We start from the raw sequence: 25,033 nt of genomic DNA, 5'->3' as shown, positions 1-25,033 counted from the left end.
ATGCTCAAACTACCGCACAATTGCACTCATCTCACATGCTAGTAAAGTAATGCTCAAAATTCTCCAAGTCAAGCTTCAGCAGTACGTGAACCATGAACTCCCTGATGTTCAAGCTGGTTTTAGAAAAGGCAGAGGAACCAGAGATCAAATTGCCAACATCTGCTGTATTGTGGATAAAGCAAGAGAGTTCCAGAAAAACATCTATTTCTGCTTTATTGACTATGCCAAAACCTTTGACTGTGTAGATCACAATAAACTGTGTGGAAAATGCTGAAAGAGATGGGAATACCAGATGACCTGACCTGCCTCTTGAGAAACCTATATGCAGGTCAGGAAGCAACAGTTAGAACTGGACATGGAACAACAGACTGGTTCCAAATAGGAAAAGGAGTACGTCAAGGCTGTATATTGTCACCCTGCTTATTTAACTTATATGCAGAGTACATCATGAGAAACGCTGGGCTGGAAGAAGCACAAGCTGGAATCAAGATTGCTGGGAGAAATATCAATAACCTCAGATATGCAGATGACACCACCCTATGGCAGAAAATGAAGAGGAACTAAAAAGTCTCTTGATGACAGTGAAAGAGGAGAGTGACAAAGTTGGCTTAAAGCTCAACATTCAGAAGATGAAGATCATGGCATCTGGTCTCATTACTTCATGGCAAATAGATGGGGAAACAGTGTCAGACTTTATTTTTTGGGGCTCCAAAATCACTGCAGATGGTGACTGCAGCCATGAAATTAAAAGACGCTTACTCCTTGGAAGAAAAGTTATGACCAACCTAGATAGCATATTAAAAAGCAGAGATATTACTTTGCCAACAAAGGTCCGTCTAGTCAAGGCTATGGTTTTTCCAGAGAGTTGGACTGTGAAGAAGGCTGAGCGCCGAAGAATTGATGCTTTTGAACTGTGGTGTTGGAGAAGACTCTTGAGAGTCCCTTGGACTGCAAGGAGATCCAACCAGTCCATCCTAAAGGAGACCAGTCCTGGGTATTCATTGGAAGGAATGATGCTAAAGCTGAAACTCCAGTACTTTTGCCACCTCTTGCGAAGGGTTGACTCATTGGAAAAGACCCTGATGCTGGGAGGGATTGGGGGCAGGAGGAGAAGGGGACGACAGGATGAGATGGCTGGATGGTATCACTGACTTGATGGACATGAGTTTGGGTAAACTCCAGGAGTTGGTGATGGACAGAGAGGCCTGGCATGCTGCGATTCATGGGGCCGCAAAGAGTCAGACACAACTGAGCGACTGAACTGAACTTACATTTGCTGGGAAATTAAATGAGCTCAGAGTGTAACATATTTAGCACTGGCATGAGTGATGTTGCTTATTCTCGTCATCACCAGCATTATTTCTCTAAACTGGCTGTTGTTGAAGTCTCCAGTTTAGCTACTTTCCAAGCTCCCCAAATTTACCACTTTGTTGACTACCAAACTTTGTTGCTATTGCAAATGCCTTTTTGTGTAGCATACACTTCTCTGGGCTAGAATGCATTTTTCCCTTTCCATTCCATTCCTGATCATATCCCCATGAACACTCATCTGGATTATTAATTCACTGTGTAGCTCACAGAGGCATACAGGTTTTCTGTGGCTCAGGCCCTGGGCCTGTTACTGAAAGGTATGCATGGGGGATCCAACTGCTTGCCGCTCAAAAGCCAGTGAAGAGGCCAGGGTGGTAGAAAAGGAAGTTTGCTTTATTTCAGATGCCAGCAACTGGCAGGGAGGGTAGCGGACATCTATCCAAAGGCCGACTGCCCCGCTCCCCAACAAGACGCAGGAGGTGAGAGCATTTATAGACAGAGTGATGTGGGGGCACTCCATGTGGGAACAGTACAGTCATCTCTAGCAGTCATCTTCAAATCGGTCATTGGTGGTGTGACCAGCATCATCTTGGTTGTTGTAGGTACAGTTAATCTTCAGTTCCGGGGTGCACTTGTTCCCATTTCTTTGCGGTCAGTTCTCGGAATTGTGGCAGCTCAAGTCCTGGGTACAGTCTGGTCCTCATGTAGTTAACTTCTCCGCCTGGGGTTTTAGTATCTATGAGACAGCTCACAGGATATGACTCTGAATATTATCTACAGCCCTTGAGAAAGAACTAAAGGTCCTTGACTATGCTTAATGACTACATTGTTATTATTTAGTCTCCTTAGACTGTTTTCCTTTGTTTCAGCCTTTCTCATTTCTCTGATTAAACTTATTCTTTGGTGAAAGTTTTCCACAGGCCAGAGGCAGGCAGAGAACAAGGTGGAGAGGGGAGGCAAGGAACATGCCGCCCTGCCCCTTCCAGGCCCTGCCGTGGGCCAGGAGGAGAGGCTGGGTGCAGGACGGCCTTGGCCGCGTGAAGGGCAGAGCAGGAGGGCAGTGGGGGCAGGGCTCTGGGAAGGGCCAGGCTGCCCACAGCACTCCCCTGCCCTTGAACTGCTGTTAGGTCTTACATGTTCCCAGTGGACATCTCTCTGCAAAGAGCAAATGTCTGAGAGCCAGTTGGACCAAATGCCTTGTTATCTGCTTGAATGAGCACCTGGAGAAAAACTTGAGAAAGTATTTTACCTGATACCTGCTCTTTATCCTTATTTCTTATGTTTGATGCACAACTCAGATGTGGTGTCGGGGGTGGGGACCATCATGCCCTGTCTTAGGCAGAAAACTCCCAATTTTGAAACCTCAGAAGATCAATACTGTGCTTCATGAAAATAGTTGGTGCCATGTTGATGAGTGAAACCTCGGGTTGCCTTGGGAACAGAAATATCCTTCCTGTTACTATAAAAAGGAACACAGTGTCTGCAGTCGTGAAGCATCCTACATTTTGCTGATTCTTTATGGGGAAAAAAAGTGCCCAAAAGGAAACGCTATGTTTAAACAAAAAAACTTTGATCAAATATATAAGATTTCCTGTTAGTGCTGATCAAATCAAGTAAACCCACTTTTCAAATGCTTGTTGGATTTTATAGGCATCAGAGCTGCTCCATCCGTCTCTCTTCTGCCCCCTTCCCCAGTTCCCCCTATGAGTGCAGGACATTTGTTGTGATTTTATTGCCTTTGCCTCCATTTCAGATTCGCGCTGTGGTTTCACTGTGCTGCCATCCAGGAAGGCGGCATTGGGGCAGTTTGTTCCAAGATGCTTGTTACAAAACAACCCTTATCACTTACTCTTAGTAATTTTAGCCACTCTTAGTAATTTTAGGTCCTGCCTAGGGGAACAAATTGTCCCTACTGATGCTGTCAAACACCTTTAAGATACTTATTATCTGTTTTTGAAGAAGAATTTTAAAAATACAATGGATATTACTATAAGTTGCTACAGTTTTAAACTAAATTGCCCAAATGGGAATCATGTTTATTCTATATCATTTTCTAGATTTTTTCATGCTATTGTGCATTGATGTGGGAAGAACCAAGCTGTATTCAGTGAGGAGGAAGTTTTTCTACTTTTCACCTGTGGTGCAAGTTATTAGAGCAGGGTTTCTCAAACTTGACACTGCTGACATTTTCGGCTGGCTCGTTCTTTAGTGTATGTCAGGGCAGCTGTCCTGAGTGCCATAGGATTGTCAGCAACATCACAGGCCTCAACCCACTAGATGCCAGTAGCATGCCTCCCCCATGTCATGATGACCCAAAATGTCTCTGAATACCGCCAAGTGTTTCTTGGAAGACACAATCACCTCTGGTTGAGAGCCACTGTACTAGAGTCTGAGAATTGTTTAGTGTGCTGTTTTTAAAGGCAGTGGTCACATAAGCACTGGTCTGGGGTCAGCTGTAATAGAAATGTATGTAGTGACCTTTAAGTGTGACAGTCTGGCTAATTTAAAATAATGTGAATCCAAAGCTGGGTTGCTGTGATGGGCTGGCATGTTGTTTTTCTTTGGTGATAGTATTTGCAAGATTTGAAAAAACACGTATTATCAGTTTTTATATTCTTGTGATGAGAAAAGGAGAGAAACAGTGACAGCCACAACAGGCAAGGTGGCCGTGCTCAAACCCAGCTGTGGTGCACAAACGGGCGTTTGTCACGCATTGTCTTGAATGGCAGGAGCCTTTCCCGTGGAACAACCCAAAGAGAAGCCTGCACAGAGCTGTGACCCTTCAGACTTCACTTCTGAAGGCCTTGTGGTTTTACTCTGCAAAAATCATTCTCAGAAATGAGGAGTGTGATTCACAATTTGCCTTTTCTCTTGTCAATCTGTAATCTTAATCTTTTCTCTTACAATCTGTAATCTTACTGTTTTCAAAATAAACTTTTGCCCACCAAGGCCCCCTCCTTGAGGACAGCCCCTCCTTCCCAGTCACCTCAGTAGGTTTCAGACCTACTGAATAACTAGAACTTTAAGATTTATGTGGTTTTTGTTTTTCCAAAGAGGTATTTAGATGGGGTGAAGTGGGGGTAAATTTAATTAGCAAGCTGAAGATCTCTGCAAGGTTGCCTAGAAAGGCATGCCAGACTGCCCTGAGTGACATGGAGTGGGGCACACATTTTGCTCTGTCCTCTCAATTTAAAAACAGCCTATTTGAGTCAGGAAGCTGTTTCCGCCTCGAGGCCTTGAAGTGCCCTTGAAGACCGTCCTTGTTTAAGGATGCCAGATGCAGGGCCTGTGCTTTGGGGCAGGGCCGAGCAATCCTGCTGGGCATGCTTTTCTGGGAGAAAAGGAAATTATTACAGCTTTCCAATTTCTTGATGTCTTCACATTGTTTGCAATGCAAAGAGTGATTGTTTTTCTAACCTCTTTATTTACCCTTTGCATTTTGTTTTAAAACACATCTTTTTCGAGCCACATGCCCAAGCACCGCACTGAGGCCTCCAGTTCAGTCCTGCTGGCCTGTCACTGGCCCCTCGATGCACTGGTGTAACGAGGGCCGTCTCCGAGGTGGGGCTCAGCCGCCCAGGGCTGAGACTGTGAATAGATGGGTCTACAGCACGAGAGTTCACCTTGGATGCTTGAGTTGCTCAGCAGTGGTCAAGATGCAGGTCTGAAGCCTACTGAGGTGACTGTAGGGAAGCAGGCAGCCTGGGAACAAGGGGCTGTCCTTAGGGAAGGGCCCTGAAGGCTCTTGCCAACCCTGTTAACAGGGAGGGTGGGCAGACTGCCATCACCCAACGCGTGTCGCTGTGGGAGGCAGGAAACAAGGAAGGAGAGAATGAGGGAGCTTCTGGTGCCTCACTCATCAAGGGCACAGCTCTTCCCACCATAGGAATCCGGGATCCGATGGGGACCTGGTCATGATGGCATGAAGACAAGCCAGCAGGGTCTCCAGTGCCACTTTGGGATCCTTTGCACACCTTTTATGGTCATCATCATGAAACATACACAAAAAATCAAATGGCAGTACTAATAATGAGAATGCTGTAGTTTATTTCTCATTACCAGCTTTTACCTGCTGGATTCTGTCCACATCTTCAAAGAGACATTTTTCAGTGTCTTGTACTTCACTGCTGAAAAAAGCAAATAAGAAGAGTTATTTTTTTTCCCCCTGTGTCTGGCACTCTTTGCAGATGTCCAAGGCCTTTCTGAGTCCACACTAAACGACCATGTCCCCTGTGGTGTGCAACCCTAGAACCCACCTCCGCCCAACCACTGAAGGACAGCCCTGGGCTAGGCTCAGAAACGGCGACGCCTGACCTTTATTGAGCACAGCAGGCAGTGTTCTGAGCAGTGTGCGTGTGTGTGAATGTGTGTGTGTGTGTCTCTTTCTCCTGCCCCCTCCCTTTCCCTCCTTCCCTCCTCTCCCCCTCTGCCCCTCTGTTACCTCTCCCCTGATGCTCCAAGATATCTGTGAGAGTAGAACCTGTACTCAACTGGCTCCAGAGCGCTCACTGGCTTCCAGCTTCTTCTCCATCCTTGCTGGGGAACAGGAGGGCTTTTCAAAGGTCATTCTGTCTTCACATTGAGCCTTACCCCTTGATTGGGACAGGCCGGCCTTGGATGCTCACACCAAAGCCCCCTGTGTCAGAGCTTCTCCATCTCTAAAGGACCCTGAGGGCAACCTCGGTCCCCTGGCCCCGCTTGCCCCATCTGTGACAGAAGCGTCTAGGCGTGCTCTGCTGTCCATGTTTGCTCTTATCGAGCACCAGCTCCTACTTCCCTCTTTCTTGCTCATCACCCTGGAAAGGACAGGTGGAATCCACAGGCCTGTAGCTGTAGCTAGCTGTGTGACAGTGAGAGGCACACAGAGCAGGGGAGCCTGGAGGTAGGGAAGGTTGGGAGGATGGGCGTCAGTGCGGAGCCACCCAGCTGCCTTGGCGAGCCTTGAGCTTGGCTGGCAAAGGGGGTAGAATACACTACTCAAAATATGAAGTACGCCTCTTTGGCATAGGATTATTTTGAGAAACTACAGACGCCTGAGAAGCTCTGAAAATGGTCCTTTTGTAAGGGAAATCTGTATTTATAAAGGAAATTTACATTAGGAAGAGGGGGCCTATATTAGGAAGATGGCTTTTACCATGGATACGGATGACTTTTAAACCTGGGAGACGTATCTGCGTTGCAGGGCAGCCTGTGTTTACCAAGCATTTCCCCCTCTCACCTTCCATGAATTCCACCTCTCACTCACATCTGTCTTTGGTCTTTAGCTGCAAGTGGTATTTGAGGTAGTGGTTTGGGCCATCCTGGAGAGTGTGATTGGTTTCCTGAGAACCTCCCATATGTACATGACATATATATTTAATAAACTTCTGCCTAGGGCATGCCTGGTGGCCTAGTGTTTAAGAATCAGCTTGCCAATGCAGGGGATGTGAGTTTGATCCCGGGTTCTGAAAGATCCCACATGCCAAGGGGCAACTAAGCCTGTGTACCACAAATACTGAACTCTAGAGAGCCTTTGAGCCGCAACTTCTGAAGCCTGCATGCCCTAGAGCCTGTGTTCCACAAGAAAACCCACCGCAATGAGAAGAGCATGCACAAAGACCCAGCACAACCAAAAATAAATAAATCTTAAAAAAAAGTTCCATCTATATTACAGGGGGTCCCAGCCAAGAACTCAGAAGGGTGGAGGGGAAATTATGCAGGTTTCATTTAGCTAGCAAGTCATATTGCAAACAGTGGGTCCTTTTGAAATGATACAAACATGTATTAAATTTATTGTAGAAACACAGGAGTCCAGGTGCCTCCCAGATGAGGAGCCAGCGTAGGAGGGAAGTTTCTGCACTGCAGTGCTCAGTAGGTCATTAATCGAGTTGAATTTTTCTAGCTGCTCATTGTCTTCTTTTAGCTACCTTTGACTTTGTTCACCTCACCTTTCAAATGAATTGTCGGCTCAGCAGAGGAGAGGAAATCTTAGAATGTAAACTGGGACCTTGTGGAAAGTTGCGGCAGGTCTCTTGGGGCAATTTCGTGGGGTTCATGGGGAGACGGAAGTGTGCAGAGCTTCAGATTGCGTGGTCTGGGGCCTGGACCCAGTGCATGACTGCCACGACTTGTTTGGTCTGTGTTCTCGTATATCATCAGGGGAAGGGAGCCAACTGTGGCTCCTCCTGCTGCCAAGCATTTTCACAGCACCCCCATCCCCCAACACACACTGTAACCTTGGGAAGTAGGTAGTAATGATCCTGATTTATACAGAAGAGGAGCCCGAAGCTCTGAGAGGTGAAGGGATTACTCAGGGTCCCTTGACTGGGGCACTATTGGAAGGGCCACGTAGATGGAACCTGGAAGAAGCCCCCAGGACTGAGCTCCATATGAGTGTGGAAGTGATACAAATGGCGATAGCTCCTCTGATGGCTGTAGAAGAGCCAGGCCTTTTGGACAATGAGTAGCTGAGATCTGGTATAGGGTGGAGACAGTAAAAGGCGTGAGAAAGGCAGGTAAAGGGACCCTGGAAGAGAAGGGGTCAAGGCAGAGTCCGGAACTGGCTGTGTAGACCCCTTCTCTCCCGAATCACCACGTGCTCTTTAAGAGCCCTGCAGCTTGAGCCAGTCCCTGGGCCTTTGCTGGTGTCTTCAGTTCCACATCAGCCCTGCTGAGGCTCACCTCCTGTCTCCCACGCTGCCCTTGGAGCTCCCTCACCGCTTCACGGAGCCGCATTGAGGATGCAGTTGCCTGGGAGATCCAGGCCTGCTCTTTGCAGCCTTGAGCACTACTGATATATGGCAGGTTGGCTAGCACTGAATTTTGTCTTTTCTGTGTGTTGTTGCAGTTGTTGTAGTGTTAGAAATAGGTATCTTACACTAAAGTGCACACCTTTCAAGTGTGCCATCAGGTAAATTTTAACCAGTGCGTACATTTTCTTGCCCCAGTCCCCTTTCCCCCTCAATTAGCATAGTAGTCCTCCAACAGTCAGGGGCCCAGGCTGCCAAGGAGGCCGTGGGGGCAAGCTGCAGACACTGTAGATTTGAAAGAAGGGTTTAAAGATCAAGGGAATCAGGGACTTGTTCTAGACTGCATAGTAGTAGCCTTACCGCCTCCTTTGTGAATCCTGGTAGGAACAGCTACTCAGTTTCTGGACACCTAGATCCCTAGGTCAGGGCTCTTCCCTTCAGGTGGCCTTCCCTCTCACTATTGAGTTGATGCCCATCAGCTTGGGAGTCAGCCAGATTGGCCTCAAATCCAAGCTCTGCCACTTAGCAGCTGCGACTTTGGACAGAAGTCTTAACCCCTGGGGAGAGTCTCACTTTCTCCATCTTGGAGTGCATGATGCCAGGCAGGAGATAGGTGCTTAATAAATGGCACCTTTAGAAGAAGCCGGGCTAGCCTGTGAACCTGTGTACAGTTGGTCAAACTGGGTGCAGTTGAGTTTTATAACTTGGTGTGGTGTGTTTTCCTGTGGTTATGGGAGCCTGAGTTGCTGTGGCAGGAGTTCCTAGGCTGGCTGCTTACATGTGTGTGAGTATAACTAGGCAATCTACTGTTGAGATGGTGAAGAACAGCGTCATCACATACCACCTTCGCAATTAGTGTTTGTGAAATGTCACCTGTGTATTCTTGTTTTAGTAGGAAGTTACTTGTCCTACTAGAGATAAGATCTAATTTCCACGGAGTTACCAGAAGGGGAATGCCAGCATGTGTAGGCACAAGTAATGGTTGGTGACTGAGAAGTCAAAGGCATGTATACATGTTCCCAGTATAATTTTTATAGGAAAGGAACGCTCGCTATGGTTTTAGACTGGCAGCATAGTGCACGCTCTGTCTCATCAGCTGTGTTAGGCAAGGTAGTATGGTCAGTCCTGTGGGCAGGAGCCCTCGTTAGCAGAAGAGGGAGAGCTGTAACTAGGCACAGGCAGACTAGCGTGGGCAGCACAGACTAGCTGAATTCACTGTGCTCCCGCTGTGTCCTGGGCATGGTTAATCAGCGCTTGTGAGCTTTCATTACATCCTCACTGTAAGAGAGGCACTACTGTTTCTCCATCTTACAGAAGAGGAAACCTAGGGCAGTTGCTGTAGGACTTGGCTGTTGTGCCTTCCTTCTTCCAGTAAGCCTAGGAGATCGGTGTGGATTGGTGACGATTATGTACCAGATTCCTGGTTCCAGGGCAAGAATGATGCGATCTGAGATCCATTATTGTTTGACCTTTATGTCAAAGTGCTATACTCTGTGATTGTTTGGACTTGAACCAGTTCTACACTTTGAAAAGCAAAAAAAAACTGGCCCTTCTCTTAGCTGTGCAGTTGTGATTTAAGAAAATCATTTAGGAAGCATTTAAGTCATTTAGTAATACTCTTACAACATTGACATTTTGGGGGAAATTTTAATTCAATTGTTTTAAAGGAAACTGCTAGAAATTTAGCATATTTTATAAAAACATAATAGCAGTGTAAATTTGTATATATTCTTATTTCTTATATTCTCTATTTCCCCACTTTTTAAGGACTTTTTGGTATCTCTATACATTTTTTAAAAATGTGTTTTGATACTTGGATATGTACACCTCCATCCTATAGTAGTCAATAGCTATTGAACGTAAATGCTAGTTCCAGGCCTGCCTCTTTTTGAAGTATTAATATAAATTATGACATAATCCTTGAAAGAGTCACATTGGAAGTAACAAATTCAGTGGCAACATTGTAATACAGACTTTTTCACTGCAGTGAAAAGAGAATCTAAGCCAATTCAGAAGGTTATAGCTGGTAAGGAATGGAGTAGATCAGTGGTTCTCAAAGGAGACCTGATCACCTGGAAACTGTTAGCAATTGTGGGGGAAGCTACCTTCCTTTCTTGACCTTTGAATTTCCTGAACAGATCCAGCAAAATAATGGCTACAAAGATATTTTAAAATGTTCCTCATTTTTATAGACACTTCTGATACTTGGTTTAATGCTCTACAAATGGGGAGGTTTCCATCAAACGGACATAATATTCATGGCCCCTCATTTAGTAACTATTTGAGTACCATGTGCAAGGTCTTGGGGCTTAGAGGGCGAGGGGCAGATGCGCACGCGCAGAGAGTAGCGTAGGGGCAGTAACAGCCATGGCAGACTCTGTGCAGGAGGGTGCAGGCAGACGGCCAGTTGTTCCTTCTGCAGACATGACTGGGGACCCACTCTTTGAGCCCCACACTTAGCTGGGCTCTGGACATCCAGAGAGGAGCTGGAGGCAGGGCCTTGCCCTGTAGAATCAACCTAGTCTAGTAGAACAGCAGCTCTTAAGGTGTGGGTCTTGGACACCCTTCTCTGGCGGGCCCTAGGCCCACTCCATGAAACTCTGGGAGTGCCGTCCAGCACTCTGGGTTCACAAACCCTCCAAGTGGTTCCAACCCGCGCTGCAGTGGGAGGAGCAGCAGGCTAGGAGCAGTGTCAGTCCTTCTGAACAGAAGCATCACATGGGAGCTCTTAGAGCACCAGCACCCTGGCCACACCTGAGCCAACAAGGCCAGTCTCTGGGAGGGAGGCACAGGCACCATAATTGTTAGAGCTCCCCAGGTGATGGCCTGTGGCCACAGGTGAGGACCAGTGGTCTCCATGACCTGAGACAGATCATCACCGAGTTGTTGGTGCATCCCTGCCTGCCAGTCCACAGAGGGGTGGGCCCCCCACAGGAGGGGCTGGCAGACATGGCTTCCTATTTGATGAGCTCTTCATTCCTGAGTCCCTTCCCTTTGTCTGGGCATTGTAATTGCACAGACGTGAGCTGTCATTAGCAAGGTTACTTTAAAATTCATTTAATGCAGTCAGTTTTTAAAAGTCGAACACAGCTGGCTTCACTTAAAAACTTTGCATTTCGATAACGGTTATTACATAACATGAATAATTGACTAATATCAACTCATTGATATTCTAGAGAGAGAGTGCCTGAGGCTAATAAAAATACATTTTTAAATTAGTTTTTTAAAAAGTCTTGCCACAGCCCAAGGATAACGGGAAGTTACTCTAAGCAAGAGCAGGTCAGCAAAGTATGAAATTTTATGCTCTTCTGTTCACAGAAAATAGTTGTTTGTCTGCTCAGGATCCCTGTTTGATTCTTATTTCCTCTAGGGGTGAATTACCCAGGAAAACGCCTCAGTTTCAGGGGTACACACCACCTCCTGAGCGTCCTCACCCCAGGAAGCATTACTGCATCAAGAATGAGGCAGAGGTGACTCTGGCAGGGCTGCCCCTTGTCCTTCTAGGAAGGTGTCACCTGCTCCCTCTTTGTCTTTGGGTCCCTCCCAGGGTTTTACACTTCAGCAAGTGGGCTACAGTCCATGGGATCGCAAAGAGTCAGACACAACTGAGTGACTAAAGTGCATTTTGAAAAGCTCCTACTTTGAGGGTATTGCAGATTCACGCAGTTGTAAGCAGTGCTACAGGGGGACCCCGTGGACCCGTTGTGCAGTTTCCCCTGTGGCACTAACGCTGAACAGCAGGGAGAGATATGAAAGCCTCCCTCAGCGACCAGTGCAAAGAAATAGAGGAAAACAGGAGGATGGGAAAGACCAGAGCTCTCTTCAAGAAAATCAGAGACACCAAGGGAACATTTCATGCAAAGATGGGCTCAATAAAGGACAGAAATGGCATGGACCTAACAGAAGCAGAAGATATTAAGAAGAGGTGGCAAGAATACACAGGAGAACTGTACAAAAATGATCTTAATGTCCCAGATAGCCACGATGGTGTGAGCACTCACCTAGAGCCAGACATCCGGGGGTGCGAAGTCAAGTGGGCCTTAAGAAGCATCACTACAAACAAAGCTAGTGGAGGTGATGGAATTCCAGTTGAGCTATTTCAAATTTGGAAAACTCAGCAGTGGCCACAGGACTGGAAAAGGTCAGTTTTCATTCCAATCTCTAAGAAAGGCAATGCCAAAGAATGCTCAAACTACCACACAATTGCACTCATCTCACATGCTAGTAAAGTAATGCTCAAAATTCTCCAAGCCAGGCTTCAACAGTACATGAATCGTGAACTTCCAGATGTTGAAGCTGGTTTTAGAAAAGGCAGAGGAACCAGAGATCAAATTGCCAGCACATCTGTTGGATCATAGAAAAAGCAAGAGAGTTCCAGAGAAACATCTACTTCTGCTTTATTGACTACACCAAAGCCTTCTCACCATTCAAAAAACAAAGATCATGGCATCCGGTCCCACCACTTCATGGGGTGTCCCCATCACTTCCAAACAGATGGGGAAACAATGGAATCAGTGACAGACTTTATTTTCCTGGGCTCCAAAATCACTGCAGATGGTGACTGCAGCCATGAAATTAAGACACTTGCTCCTTGGAAGAAAAGCTGTAACCAACCTAGGCAGCATATTAAAAAGCAGAGACATTACTTTGCTAACAAAGGTCCATCTAGTCAGAGCTATGGTTTTTCCAATAGTCATGTGTGGATGTGAGAGTTGGACCATAAAGAAAGCTGAGCTCCGAAAATTTGATGCTTTTAAACTGTGGTGTTGGAGAAGACTCTTGAGAGTCCCTTGGACTGCAGGGAGATCCAACCAGTCCATCCTGAAGGAAATCAGTCCTGAATATTCATTGGAAGGACTGATGCTGAAGCTGAAACTCCAATACTTTAGCCACCTGATGCGAAGAACTAACTCATTGGAAAAGACCCTGATGCTGGGAAAGACTGAAGGTGGGAAGAGAAGGGGACAACAGAAGATAAGATGGTTGGATGGCATCACCGACTCAATGGACATGAGTTTGAGCAAGCTCCGGGAATTAGTGATGGACAGGGAAGCCTGGCGTGCTGCAGTCCATGGGATCACAAAGAGTCAGACACGACTGAGCATCTGAACTGAACTAACTCTCAGTGCAATAGTAGCTCTCAAAGCTAGGGTTGCTAACCCTGGCTCAAGTCATCACTGCCAATGCAGGAGACTCAGGTTCAGTCCCTGGATTGGGAAGATCCCCTGGAGAAGGGAGTGGCAACCCACTCCAGTATTCTTGCCTGGGAAAGCCCAGGAACAGAGGAGCCTGGCGGACGTCAGTCCGTGAGTTCACAAGGAGTTGGACACGACTAAGCAACTGAACACACACGTGCGTGCATGTGCGCACACACACACACACACCCACCCATACCCATGTCTTTAGTGGAAGTCTCCTGGTGGTGTTAGCATTCGTGTATTAAGGTCACTTGCCCTGAGCCTGTGAATCATAGTCTACCTCGACTTCTCAGGCTGCGTTGCTGCAGTGATGCTAACTGGTCAGGTCCACGCCCCTGAACACATAGGGGCTGTCTGCTTTGTGCAGTACTCCTTCATCCTTCGGGTGGAACCTCTTGGCAGAGGTCCCCAGAGGTTCATCAGGGATCACAAGGTGGAAATGGAGATATAATTATTTGGCTTCTCCTCAAATGGATGTTCTAGAAATGATTGCTTGACAGTTCTTTTAATCAGGAGAGGCAGATGCTATGTAGAAAAATGATGCCTTACCACAGTCTTACTCACCCAGCAAAACTCAACCTTGATTGGACTCTGAATTCTTCATTTGTGTGTGTCCCAGGGCAGTTACATGTGAATCACGAGAGTGAGCCTTGAGGTTCCTGGTTCACTGTTTTTCAGTACAGTGGTTGACAGCCTCATGTGGCTAGTGAGTGCCTAAAACAGGCCCAGTGTGATGGAGGAACAGAATTGTTAATTGCATTTAATCTTGATTATCTTAAACAGAGAAGAATGGCTTGTCGCTGCCTTGTGAGAGTGTATAGAGATTCTAGGTTACCCACCTTGGACTGAGTCACTTCATCCCCCTCAGAGGGGCCCAAGCAAAATTGCATGGCACGGCTGCCCCAGGGGTCATCTGGCTACCCCCTTTCCCCACGCAGCATCCAGTCATTTCCAAACCATCAGTATGAAGAGGAAGCAAATACTTAGCACATCTGTTCACAGCTGGCCAGTGCCCAGCTCACAGTAGTGCTTAATCGGTACTTCTCTAATGAGTTGGTCTTGCACTTCTCTCCAAATTTGCATGTGCATTCTTGGGACAAGGATGGAACTTGTTCCTTGTGTATAATAGAGTCTCAGAAAGCCACGAAGCATTTATTCATTGGTGCTGAGATTGAGCTATTACGTTTCCTCTTTTGCCATGTGAGAAAGCAGTGATTAAGAGTGAGTCCTGGAGTCAGGTTCTTAGGTTGGAATCTGCATCTCCACTTTCTGATGGCGTAACCTTGAACAAGTTAACCTCTGTGTACCGTTTTTGTACCTGTAAGATGAGAGTCATAATAGTACCTCTGTCATCATGGGGTGATTGGGCCAGGTAAATTCAAGCAGTGGACTTGGTTTATACATTGTAGCCTCCTGTTATGACAAAGCAGGTCATGACTATGAGCCTGATAATGAAGATTTTTTGAAAAATGATTTGAGAGTGTGACTCTTACAAGTGCCCACAAGGGGGCAGCCCAAAATCATGCATATCTCTGCAACAGCCATCCTTCTGTTGGTAAAGCCTTAAGGTACCATGGCCAATTTCAAATGTGCTTGGCCCTTTTTCCTCAGTTTTTCTCTTTTTCTTCTGTTCAAAGAACACTTTCAGTGGTTCTCAGTCTGTATCTTAGATCTGGAGGGTGACAGGTCATGCCTGAGCTGTGAAGTAGATGTGGGTGCTGTTGCCAGCATCTGTCCAGGGGTTGTTGGCTTCTCTTTGTAGATTTTCATACAGAACAAATCCTTATTAATCAAATGCTTAAGGTAGAGACTAGAGGTTGAAAATGTTTAGAGAATCATCATGGAGAAATCTGGTTTTCTCTCCCCGCTACCCTACCACTGACCACATTCCTGTCTTTGAGTGTTGTGTATGCACCTTGAGGCTTGTGGGGTAGGGTGTGGCCCAGCAGGTGGACCTAGAGATGCAGACCCGCCCTTGGCTCAGTAGGCCCTCACTCCCTGCAGGGAGGCAGTACCCTGCAGCTAAGCAGAATGAAATTAGGATTCTGCGACCAATGTGAGGGCACAGAGCTTCACGGATCTGGGAAACTGTGGGCTCTTGAAGGTGGATGGGGTTCATACAAGTTCAGGGGGTGTAAGGGAAAGGGGTCAGACTGGGAGAGCAACACTGATGAGCTGAGAAGTTGGGTGTTTAAATTCTTGATGCTGTTCGTGTCGTTGGTACCATTGTAGTTCAGTTCAGTTCAGTTCAGTTGCTCAGTTGTGTCTGACTCTTTACGACCCCATGGACTGCAGCACGCCAGGCTTCCCTGTCTTTTACCAACTCCCGGAACTTGCTCAAACTCATGTCCATCAAGTCGGTGATGCCATTAATCATTAATCGTAATGATTAAGAGTTCACAAAAACCAAGTGAACTTATTTACAGAACAGAAATAAACTCCAGACATAGAAAACAAACTTATCATTACTAAAAGAGGAAAAGGGGATAGAGAGAAAATAGGAGTTTGTGATTAACATACATGCACTACTATATGTAAAATAGATAATCAGCAAGGACCTACTGTATAGCACAAGGAACTATACTCAATATCTTGTAATAACCTATAGTAGAAAAGAATGTGAAGCAATATACATGTGTGTATGTATGTACGTGTATAACTGAACCACTTTGCTGTACACCTGAAAGTGACTCACAACACTGGAAGTTAACTATACTTCAGTGTTTTTTTTTTTTTAAATGGGAAGTGGCACTTGGGTTGATTTTCCAAGACTTCTCTCTTGAGCTTTAATATCCCAGCTGCATAATCCAGGAGCAAAATTAGATGCTTCTGGGGAATTGTGACAACCCAGAGCTTATCACATCCATCCTTATCCGCATTCCTGCTGCTGCTCTGCGGTCCAAACCTCCGGGCCTCTCTCCTGGGCAGTGGAAGGCACACCCTTGAAAGGCGCATACTGTGAAGTCAGCTGTGATATTACCACAGAGGCGACCCAGGTGCTGGGCACATCAGTCCGGTTATAGCAGCACTAAAGCCAGTTTCTCCAGAATGTGGTCCTTGACCATTGTGTAAGTAATACTCATGAATGATCAGCTGTGAGCAAGTGCAGTAAATTATTTTTAATCCTAAAGCAACCACGAAGATCATTTCATCTTTGCTTCAGAAAGCCCTTTAGGGTCGTGTAGAAGATGAGTGGAGATGTGGAGCTCCTGGGATGTTTCCCGGACATTTTAGGGGGGAATTGCCATTTGTTCCATTTTATTTCTTATACTGATAAATAAAACAAAATGAAATAACAAGTAAACAGGAGTACATCATATTCCTTCTTTGTGATTATAAAATGCTAAGATTGACATGGGAGCAAACTTAGTAGAACCAAAATCAAACTTGAGTGTTACTTTTTTCCAGCTCACTCATACATGCCCCTCAGCAGCTGTCTTCTTCCAGAAAGTCGAATGTTCACTAATAATAATAAAAGCGAAAAAGCGAAGTCGCTCAGTCGTGTCCGACTCTTTGCGACCCTGTGGACTGTTAGCCCACCAGGCTCCTCAATCCATGGTATTTTCCAGGCAAGAATATTGGAGTGGGTTGCCATTTCCTTCTCCAGGGATCTTCCCAACTCAGGGATCGAACCTGGCTCTCCTGCATTGCAGGCAGATGCTTTACCATCTGAGCCACCAGGGAAGCCCTAATAATAATAATAATTTGTGTAATAATTTTGTTTTCTTTTGTGCATCTGCCTTCCCCTGTGAACTGGACCAGGGGAAGCCTGGTAGGCTTTTCTGCATGTTGCCAGGCCTGTCCCTAATTGAGCTTTCTGACTCCTCTGGGGCCAGGCCTGGAGCCAGAGAACTAGGAGGAAGGTTAGTTCTCCAGGGCTGGCCTGGGGCCACTTCAGCCCAGCTTGGCGGGTGAGCGTGACAGCCACAGCTACCACTCCTCAACTCTTAAGTCTGGGCCATCCTCCCCTGTGGTAGGGAGTGATGGATCACTTCACTCTGCGGGTGAAGTGATGTTGATGCTGATGTGTGTGTGTGACCAGACTCAGGGTGCGGCCCCAGCGCCCCCTGACACTCAGCAGATGGGGAGAGTGAAGTCTTTAATCGTGTTTTCTCGCTTGTAGGCATGGAAGGATTTTTAAAATCCGATGAGAGACAACGACTAGCTAAAGAAAGACGAGAAGAAAGAGAAAAATGTCTTGGTAAGTTGTGCACTTTGGCTGTTTAGGTCTAAGGGAGTAGAGATATGATGGTGTCTTTTCTCAGGATTGTTAGAAATTTGTGACTAAATGAGAAAAGAACTGGGACAGTTGCTAGGTCAACGTGGAAAACTGGGAGCAAACCATCATTACCACTGATCCGTTCACAGATATTACATAATTCTCAGAGTGGTTGATTTACTCCCTGAGCACGTGTTGAAGCTCTGTTACTGGCACTGCACTACAGCTGTGGATAGGGTGCTGAAGAATGAGAGACATTCTCTGCACACCACCCCCCTCTTCAGGCGACCTCTGCCCAGGGCAGCTGAAGGGCCATCCTTGGAGGAACAGAGGAAATCGACACAGAAGGCCATTTCTATGTTAGGACAGGGAACCAGCTGGGAAAGGCTGTCCTGTTGGGAAAGGCTGTCCTACCTTGCAGGCTGTGGACAGAAGCATCAAGGGTGTTCCCCACAGGGTGCCTCAGGTAGGTAGAGAGTGGCTTCCCTAGGGCACTGAGACGGAAGAGAAGCTTGTGAATCCGTCTCAATGACTGCCTCCTCATGGTCACCTCAGACGTTGCATCCTCCAGGGAACCCTTGCCTGCTTGGCCAGGTGGAGTTAAGGCCCCTTAGTAAATGTCTCAAGAAGGAAGACAGTCCTGTTCATCCTCTTCTGTTTACTTTCACCCAGTTCAGCATCTGGTATGCAGTGTATGTACAGCTAATGTATCCTGAATGATGATACCCTGATAGCTCTCATTTCTCAATCCCCCACGTGGCCTAGCCACTGGGACAAGTCTGACTTGATGGTGATGACAGATAGAGCTCCCACGTGTAGGGGCGGTGACTGTCTGCTTTCTCTGCATTGTCTCATTCAGTCTCCCCAACACTGTGATGTTGCACATCCCCACTTCATAGAAGAGGAAGCTGAGGCAGACAGAGGATGTGGCTAATAGGCCTGGGGTCACCCAGCTAGTGGTGGAGGTGCCAGAACCCTTCCTCTCAGTTACTGCAGCCTACGATCCCTCTGGGTTCCTTTTTGGGGTTCGGTCTCACTTCTGCATTGTTGATATTAAGCCAAATGGCCTGGGGTACTCCGGTAATGACACCTTTTTTCTGCCTTCCTTCCCCCAGCTGCCCGGGAGCAGCAAATCCTGGAGAAACAGAAGAGAGCCAAGCTCCAGTATGAAAAGCAAATTGAGGAGCGGTGGAAGAAGCTGGAAGAGCAGCGGCAGCGAGAGGAGCAGAAGAGGGCGGCTGTGGAGGAGAAGAGGAAGCAGAAGCTCCGGGAGGAGGAGGTGAGGGCCGAACAGGAGCAAAGAGACAGATGCATTCAACTTAGCAGTTTATTGCTGTGTGACCTCAGATAAGCTGGTTGGCCTCTCTGGGCCTTAATTTCTTTGTCTCTGAAGTGAAGAGGGTGGACTTGCTGGATTCTAAGACATCCTCTTTCAGATGTCTTCTCTAATGATAAGACTCAGGGGATTATGGGTGGGGACTGAGTGACATCCACCTGGGGGTTACTTGAGGCATCCATGCTTCTGGGGCAGACATGAGGCTGGAAGAAGGGCTGTGAGTGTAGAAAGTAACGTGATCTTGTAGTCACTGCTGGAAAATCAAATAGCCTACCTTCCAATACAAACATGCTATTCTATTTATATTTTAATGCAGGTTCTTGCTTTAATCATCCTTTCTCTCTAGTTATGTTTTAAAAAAGAAATGGAATGTAATTACCTGACAGAGTCCTTTATTACTAAACCTTGAAAGTATATTTAGAAAGCATATTTGGGGTATAGATTTTCTTAACAAGTATATTTTAAGAGTATAATCATAGCTTTGTATCAGGTGATGCTCATTTTTTATTCATAAGGTATAGTGACTCATCATTTAGTATGAACAATATAGAGGTTTGTTAATTGCCAGCACTGTAAAATAGAGTGAAAAGTGGAAGTGTTAGTTGCTCAGTTGTGTCTGACTCCTAGCGACCCCATGGACTGTAGCCCACTAGGCTCCTCTATCCATGGGATTCTCCAGGCAGAAACACTGGAATGGGTAGCCATTCCCTTCTCCAGGAGATCTTCCTGACTGAGGGATCAAACCCAGGTCTCCTGCATTGCAGGCAGATTCTTTACCATCTGAGCCACCAGGGAAGCCCATAAGATACAGAGATGTTGGTATAAATTCAGTATTTCTTTTAAATCTCTGAATTATCACTGTCTTTACCCTTTGGTTCTTTTTTTTAACTTAAAAAAAAACACACACACACACCACAATCATGCACACATACACACAGTTAGAACTGTCTTTGCCCACAGCGGACAGGCATCAGTGGCAGCTTCTTTGCTCCTCTTAGTGGATGGAGGCCTGAAGCAAGATCTTAGTCACAGTTCACTGTTGCTGTCTCAGCCGGATCCCTATGTGCCTTTGCGAGCTCCTGGTGCAAATCCCAGCTCTCCCACTTAGGCAGCCGGCAGCCAAGGCCAAGTCCCACAGCCCCTCTAAGAACTCATTCTTCTCAGCCCAGAACAGAGAGGTGGTCACAGGACTTAAAGAAGGTGACTTTTGTAAAAGCACCGGCAAAGCACTAGCACAGAGTAACTGCTCCCTTCACTGACTCCAGCTGGCCTTGGCTGAAGCACGGTCAAGAGCGAGCTGCCCAGAAAAGATGATGGCACAGGGCGTGGAGACCCAGAGAAAAGCCACAGTGAGCTGGGCTGTTTCATCGACCGGGACAGACCTCTCTTTTCCCAGCTTGGGCATTTGCCGTGAGTCGCTGGACTCGCCCCTTTCTTCCCATCCTCCCGTCCTTGACTCACAGCTGGTCTTCCTCCCTGCACTTCCACTCCTGACCCCCTGCAGGATTGCTGATTGCAGGGAATGCTTGTCACTGCCACTTCCAGGAAAGGGTGCCTCAAAGACACAGGAGACACTTCCTTAGCCTGCACCACCCCTGACAGTGCCACACAGGTCCACCTCTGAGGCATTCTGCACTCTTATATTGAACAACAGTGCCAGAGGCATTTTAAGTCAATCATTTTATGTCGGACTCCAGTCTCTTGCAGATGAGGGAATGTCATGCCAGCTGATTAGTCCTGATGCAGCTGACTTGCTTGTTGTGCTTGGGCTGATTTCCTATTTGCTTTGTCTGCTCCCTTTCACCCCTTACGTGATACTGGTGGGTAGTGGGGCAGGCTGCCTGCCTATGGCCGGCAAACACACACCAAGCTTGCATGCCCTTTTCCCCAGACACAGCAGGGCAAGACTGAGAGCTGGGCCTCCCATGGGTGCGGAGCAACCCGAGGAAGCAGTGGGCTCCCTGCCCCACCTGCTCCTGCCCTTAGAGCCCCAGGAGACCTCAGTGGAGATCAGGGACTCTGCCCATGCAACCTGGTCATCACTGCTCTGCTGGGGCTGAGGTCCGACTGGCATTGTCGTTAGGGATCTTTGGAGGGGATGGATAGCTCTCTGCTGCGGGAGCCTTTCCAAAGGAAAGCCTTTGCATTTGCCTCCATGGTTCGCTGGAGATCTTTGAGGAGGGCTGCTCCCTGCTTGGCACGTGGCTGTGGAGACGCTCCACAATGCCAGGATTATCTCAGTCCTTTCTGTCAGGGCCCATCTCTGTCAACCAGGGAGAAGCCTCTACAGGAAGATGGGTCACTCCATTTTGCTTCTCTAGCTTGCTAGAAAGTGTGTTCCCCACCAACTCCTGCCTCTCCAGTCTGATGTTAGGAGCTCAGAAAAGGCCTGTTGACTCCTCGCCTCCCCACCAGCCCTGCCCTGGCTCCAGGTTCCTAGGGTTGTTGACCTTGCTGTCGCTCTTGGTAACACCTCACATCTGTGCAGGTGAGCCCCAGACTCAGCGTGGATACCTCCTCTCTGACACCACAGAAGCCCCCAGAGGTCTCAAAGGCTAGAAGGTAGGCAGGCCTGTCCTAGGGAAGCGGGAGTCCAGTGTCCACTTGGCAGCCTGACCTTGAGCTCATTCTCTCGCTGCAGGCTGCCTTCTCCTTGGGGTGGGTTCTTGAAACCCTCACATGCCACATAGCTCCCCAGCATCAAGCTTCTGGAACCAGAACCTTAACCTCCCTGGGTTAAGGGTGACAGCACAGTGTACTCACCTTTCTCCACTCAGGGAAGTATAGTTTCATGACTCGGAACCAACTCCTTGTTCCTCCTGCTAAACAGATAACCAGGAAAGGCCTCTTTCAAAGTGTACCTTCATCTCTGTAAGTTACTTTAACACATCACGACTTCTTATCTTCTTCTTGCTTGATACCTAACAAAACCCACCAGGCTGATTGTAAAAACAAGACCTTTCTGAACTCAACTAAATGAAAACTTCTTAAGATGAGAGCTGGCTGCTCTTAGAGGGCGTTGGCTGGCATAGGGCCATGGTGATTATGTGGCTTTCTAGCCAGATGTGGATGTCTGTTTCCAGAGAAAAAGGCCCTCCACGGAGCCCTGCTTAGGACCATTTAGGGGCTTGTCCCCACTCTCTCATCCCCAAATGCATGGAGTAAGGGCAACGGGGAAGGTGTGTCAACCCTCCACTCCTGCCTGAGACACTGTCTGGGTAACAGTGGCCAGGCCGAGCCCTGCCACAGGCTTTTTATACTGCTTGGCCAACTCAGAGCGTCACCCTGGTCATGGTTCTCCTGTTAAGTTCATCCAGGCATATCTAGGGCCAGAGCTCAAGGGGTCAAGGGTAAGTTGCCCTCATTCCTTCCTTCCGCTAAGCCCCACCTGGGAAAGGACATTCTAGGGACAAGAGTCTGCGTTGCCCTTTCGCCATTCTCTGTTGATGATCAGATGATACTCAGGAGAGCTAGAACTTGGTAGGATTTGCAGTATGCAGCTCTGATATTTATTAATACTGTTCTTCTGATGTGATTGAAGTTTCTCAACATGCTCCCTCATGCTCAGGCTTTCTTCTAACCAGTGATTCTCAGTACCATCCCAAGACCAGCAGTACCAACATCTCCTGGAAATTTGTCAGAAATGTATTCTCAGGGCATTCACCTTGGACCTGCTGGCTCAAACTCTGGCAGTGGGGCAGAGCAACTGGTGTTTTAACAAGCCCTCCAGGGGATTCTGATGCAAGCTCACTCAGGTTTGAGAACCACTGCTATAAATTGCCATGTTAATAATCCTTCTCATCAAATTTGGATCCAGTTAGCATTGGACTTATGCTTCCTATTAGCTTGTAAATTTGAATGACCTGTAATATAGGTAATATCATCCCCATTTTATAGATAAGGGAACTAATGTCCAAGGACGGCATCAAATGATTTACTCAGGATCATGGGGCTAAAAGATAGCAGGCAGAAGTGGGATTTGAATTCATATCTTCTGACTCCAAATCTAGGATTCTTTACAGTCTTATCACAGGAAGGAACAGAAAAATCCACACACATACTGTGTAATACGGGACTAAATAGGACTAACCTCTAATAAGAGTGAAGTTTTGGTTTGGCATGTTTGGAAAAAGCATCATCCCATTCTGACAACTTTGGGTTTTATAAGCCCACTTACCATAGAGCTTGGTTTGTTGTTGTTCAGTTGCTAAGTCATGTCTGACTGTGTGACCCCATGGACTGGAGCCCGCCAGGCTCCTCTGTCCATGGAATTTCCTAAGCAAGGATACTGGAGTGGGTTGCCATTTCCTTCTCCAGGGGATCTTCCCAGATCAGGGATCAAACCCACATCTCACCCAATGGCATTCGAATTCTTTACCACTGAGCCACCAGAGACCTTGGTTATTGCCTATTTTGCATCATCTCCCCCAAAGGGAAGACACAAAGTGATTGTGTCTTCTCTCAGGGGTAATGTCATTTTCATAAGCCTGCTTATGATTCAAAGAAATGAATCGCTCATGGTAGAGTTTGGAGCAGCACAGTGGATTGGGGATGGATGACAGGTATTTTTTCTAAAGGTAACTTATTGACTCAGGAGTAGGTCTGGCTGTGGATGGCATTCCCTTATGGTTATGCCCCTAGATAGCTGTTCAGTGATGTGGCTGGCTGATCAGTCTTGGTGTTCTTAGTTCTCATTAGTGTCCAAATAGATGAGCAACTATCTTGTGAGGTCCTTCTGACATGTATGCAGTCTCTCATAACCCACTCAATACTAAATTCATTCTGAGGTGAAAGATTTCAACACTTAGATTAGGTCATTAGTTAAATCAGTTCAGTTCAGTCGCTCAGTTGTGTCCCACTCTTTGCGACCCCATGGACTGCAGCACGCCAGGCTTCCCTGTCCATCACCAACTCCCGGAGCTTACTCAAACTCACGTCTATTGAGTTGGTAATGCCATCCAACCATCTCATCCTCTCTGGTCCCCTTCTGCCTTCAGTCTTTCCAAGTATCAGGGTCTTTTCCAGTGAGTCAGTTCTTCCCATCAGGTGGCCAAAGTATTGGAATTTCAGCATCAGTCCTTCCAATGAATATTCAGGACTGATTTCATTTAGGAAAGTTAAATACTTGATGTTAAATCTACATAATGAAATACTGTTGAGCTCCAATCTTGAGTGACCAGACTTCAGTCCTCAAATAGTTAAGAAGTTCTTTCTAGTTCCTCCAAGCCCTTATCTTTTCTTGTACAAACTGCTGGGACTGACTGTGAGAATTTAATGGGCCAGGGTCGTAAGGACAGGATTCTGCCAGGAAATGCACACTCATGATTGTAGAGTCTCAGCCAGAAACTAGTGCACAGTTAATAGCAAATACAAATCTGAGATTTACTGGAGGAAAGAAATATCCTTTCTGCTCATAGGTCCCTGAAGAGGCCATCTTTTAATGCAGTGCTCTATGGAGGAAAAATTATGCAGCAGAGTCTGCGATGTGGAGAATGCTCATCTCATTCCTCTGGTAGGGACAGAAAGGCAGATCCACGTGCCTCCTAAGTGGCCTTTCTGTGTTTCAAGTGAGTGAAATAAAGGAGCCTTTCCCCACTTCTTAAGTCATAGTCACTCCTTTGGTGCTACTCTAAATTAATCTTGCTCACTTCTTTATTTAAGCCATGAGAAAATAATATCTTTTGGGTTTGAAATTAGACTAGGATTAGCCCAGCACCTCAGGGTTAGTTTTATGAGGGTGAAAAGGTGTCCATGTAACCACTTACCCTGCGGACTTTCTCCAGTGGAGGCAGGGAGTGGATTTGGGATTTGCAGTGTCATTGAGGTTGTAGGGAGCACAAAATTAGGACAGCTTCACTCCAGTACCGGGGAGAGACTTGCCAGCAATCAGGCCCAACTTTATGAAAAGAACAGTTGGGTTAGTACAGGGGCGTGCTTTTGATAAATGCTCTGTTAGGAGAGAAACCTGGTTGTTGTTTTTATCTTCTGGCTAAAAACTGTTTAGTTCTTCCTCCCTTCCCCCCATCTACATGTGAGAATAGGTAAATGCTTAATTTTGTAGTCACAAGTTTCCCTACTCTTGTGTCTTTTAAAATTTTGAAATCTGCAGTATTATCCCCAGAATACTATGTATCACAAGCAGAAAAGTGTTAAAATGGAGAACACAGTTAATTCCCCTTTAAGAAGTTCTAAGATGAAAATGGGACCTTGTGAAATAGACTTCAAAGTCATGGTGTATCAC

General features: G+C 46.7%; 1 protein-coding gene across 9 annotated transcripts in view; it reads left to right on the top strand.

Moving 5' to 3' along the window:
* Nucleotides 1-25,033, top strand: part of MAP7D2 (MAP7 domain containing 2) — a 97,497-nt gene that overhangs the window by 29,517 nt on the left and 42,947 nt on the right. For all 9 annotated transcript variants that reach the window (XM_042241678.1, XM_012106384.4, XM_012106379.5 and 6 more), the window contains exons 2-3: nucleotides 17,361-17,438; nucleotides 18,572-18,735. In XM_042241678.1, the coding sequence (XP_042097612.1) occupies nucleotides 17,361-17,438; nucleotides 18,572-18,735 (242 nt within the window). The remainder of the gene's footprint in view (nucleotides 1-17,360; nucleotides 17,439-18,571; nucleotides 18,736-25,033) is intronic.

This window comes from Ovis aries, chromosome X, assembly GCF_016772045.2.
Source record: "Ovis aries strain OAR_USU_Benz2616 breed Rambouillet chromosome X, ARS-UI_Ramb_v3.0, whole genome shotgun sequence".
NCBI classification, from domain to species: domain Eukaryota; kingdom Metazoa; phylum Chordata; class Mammalia; order Artiodactyla; family Bovidae; genus Ovis; species Ovis aries.
This window is presented reverse-complemented; position numbering and strand designations above follow the sequence as displayed.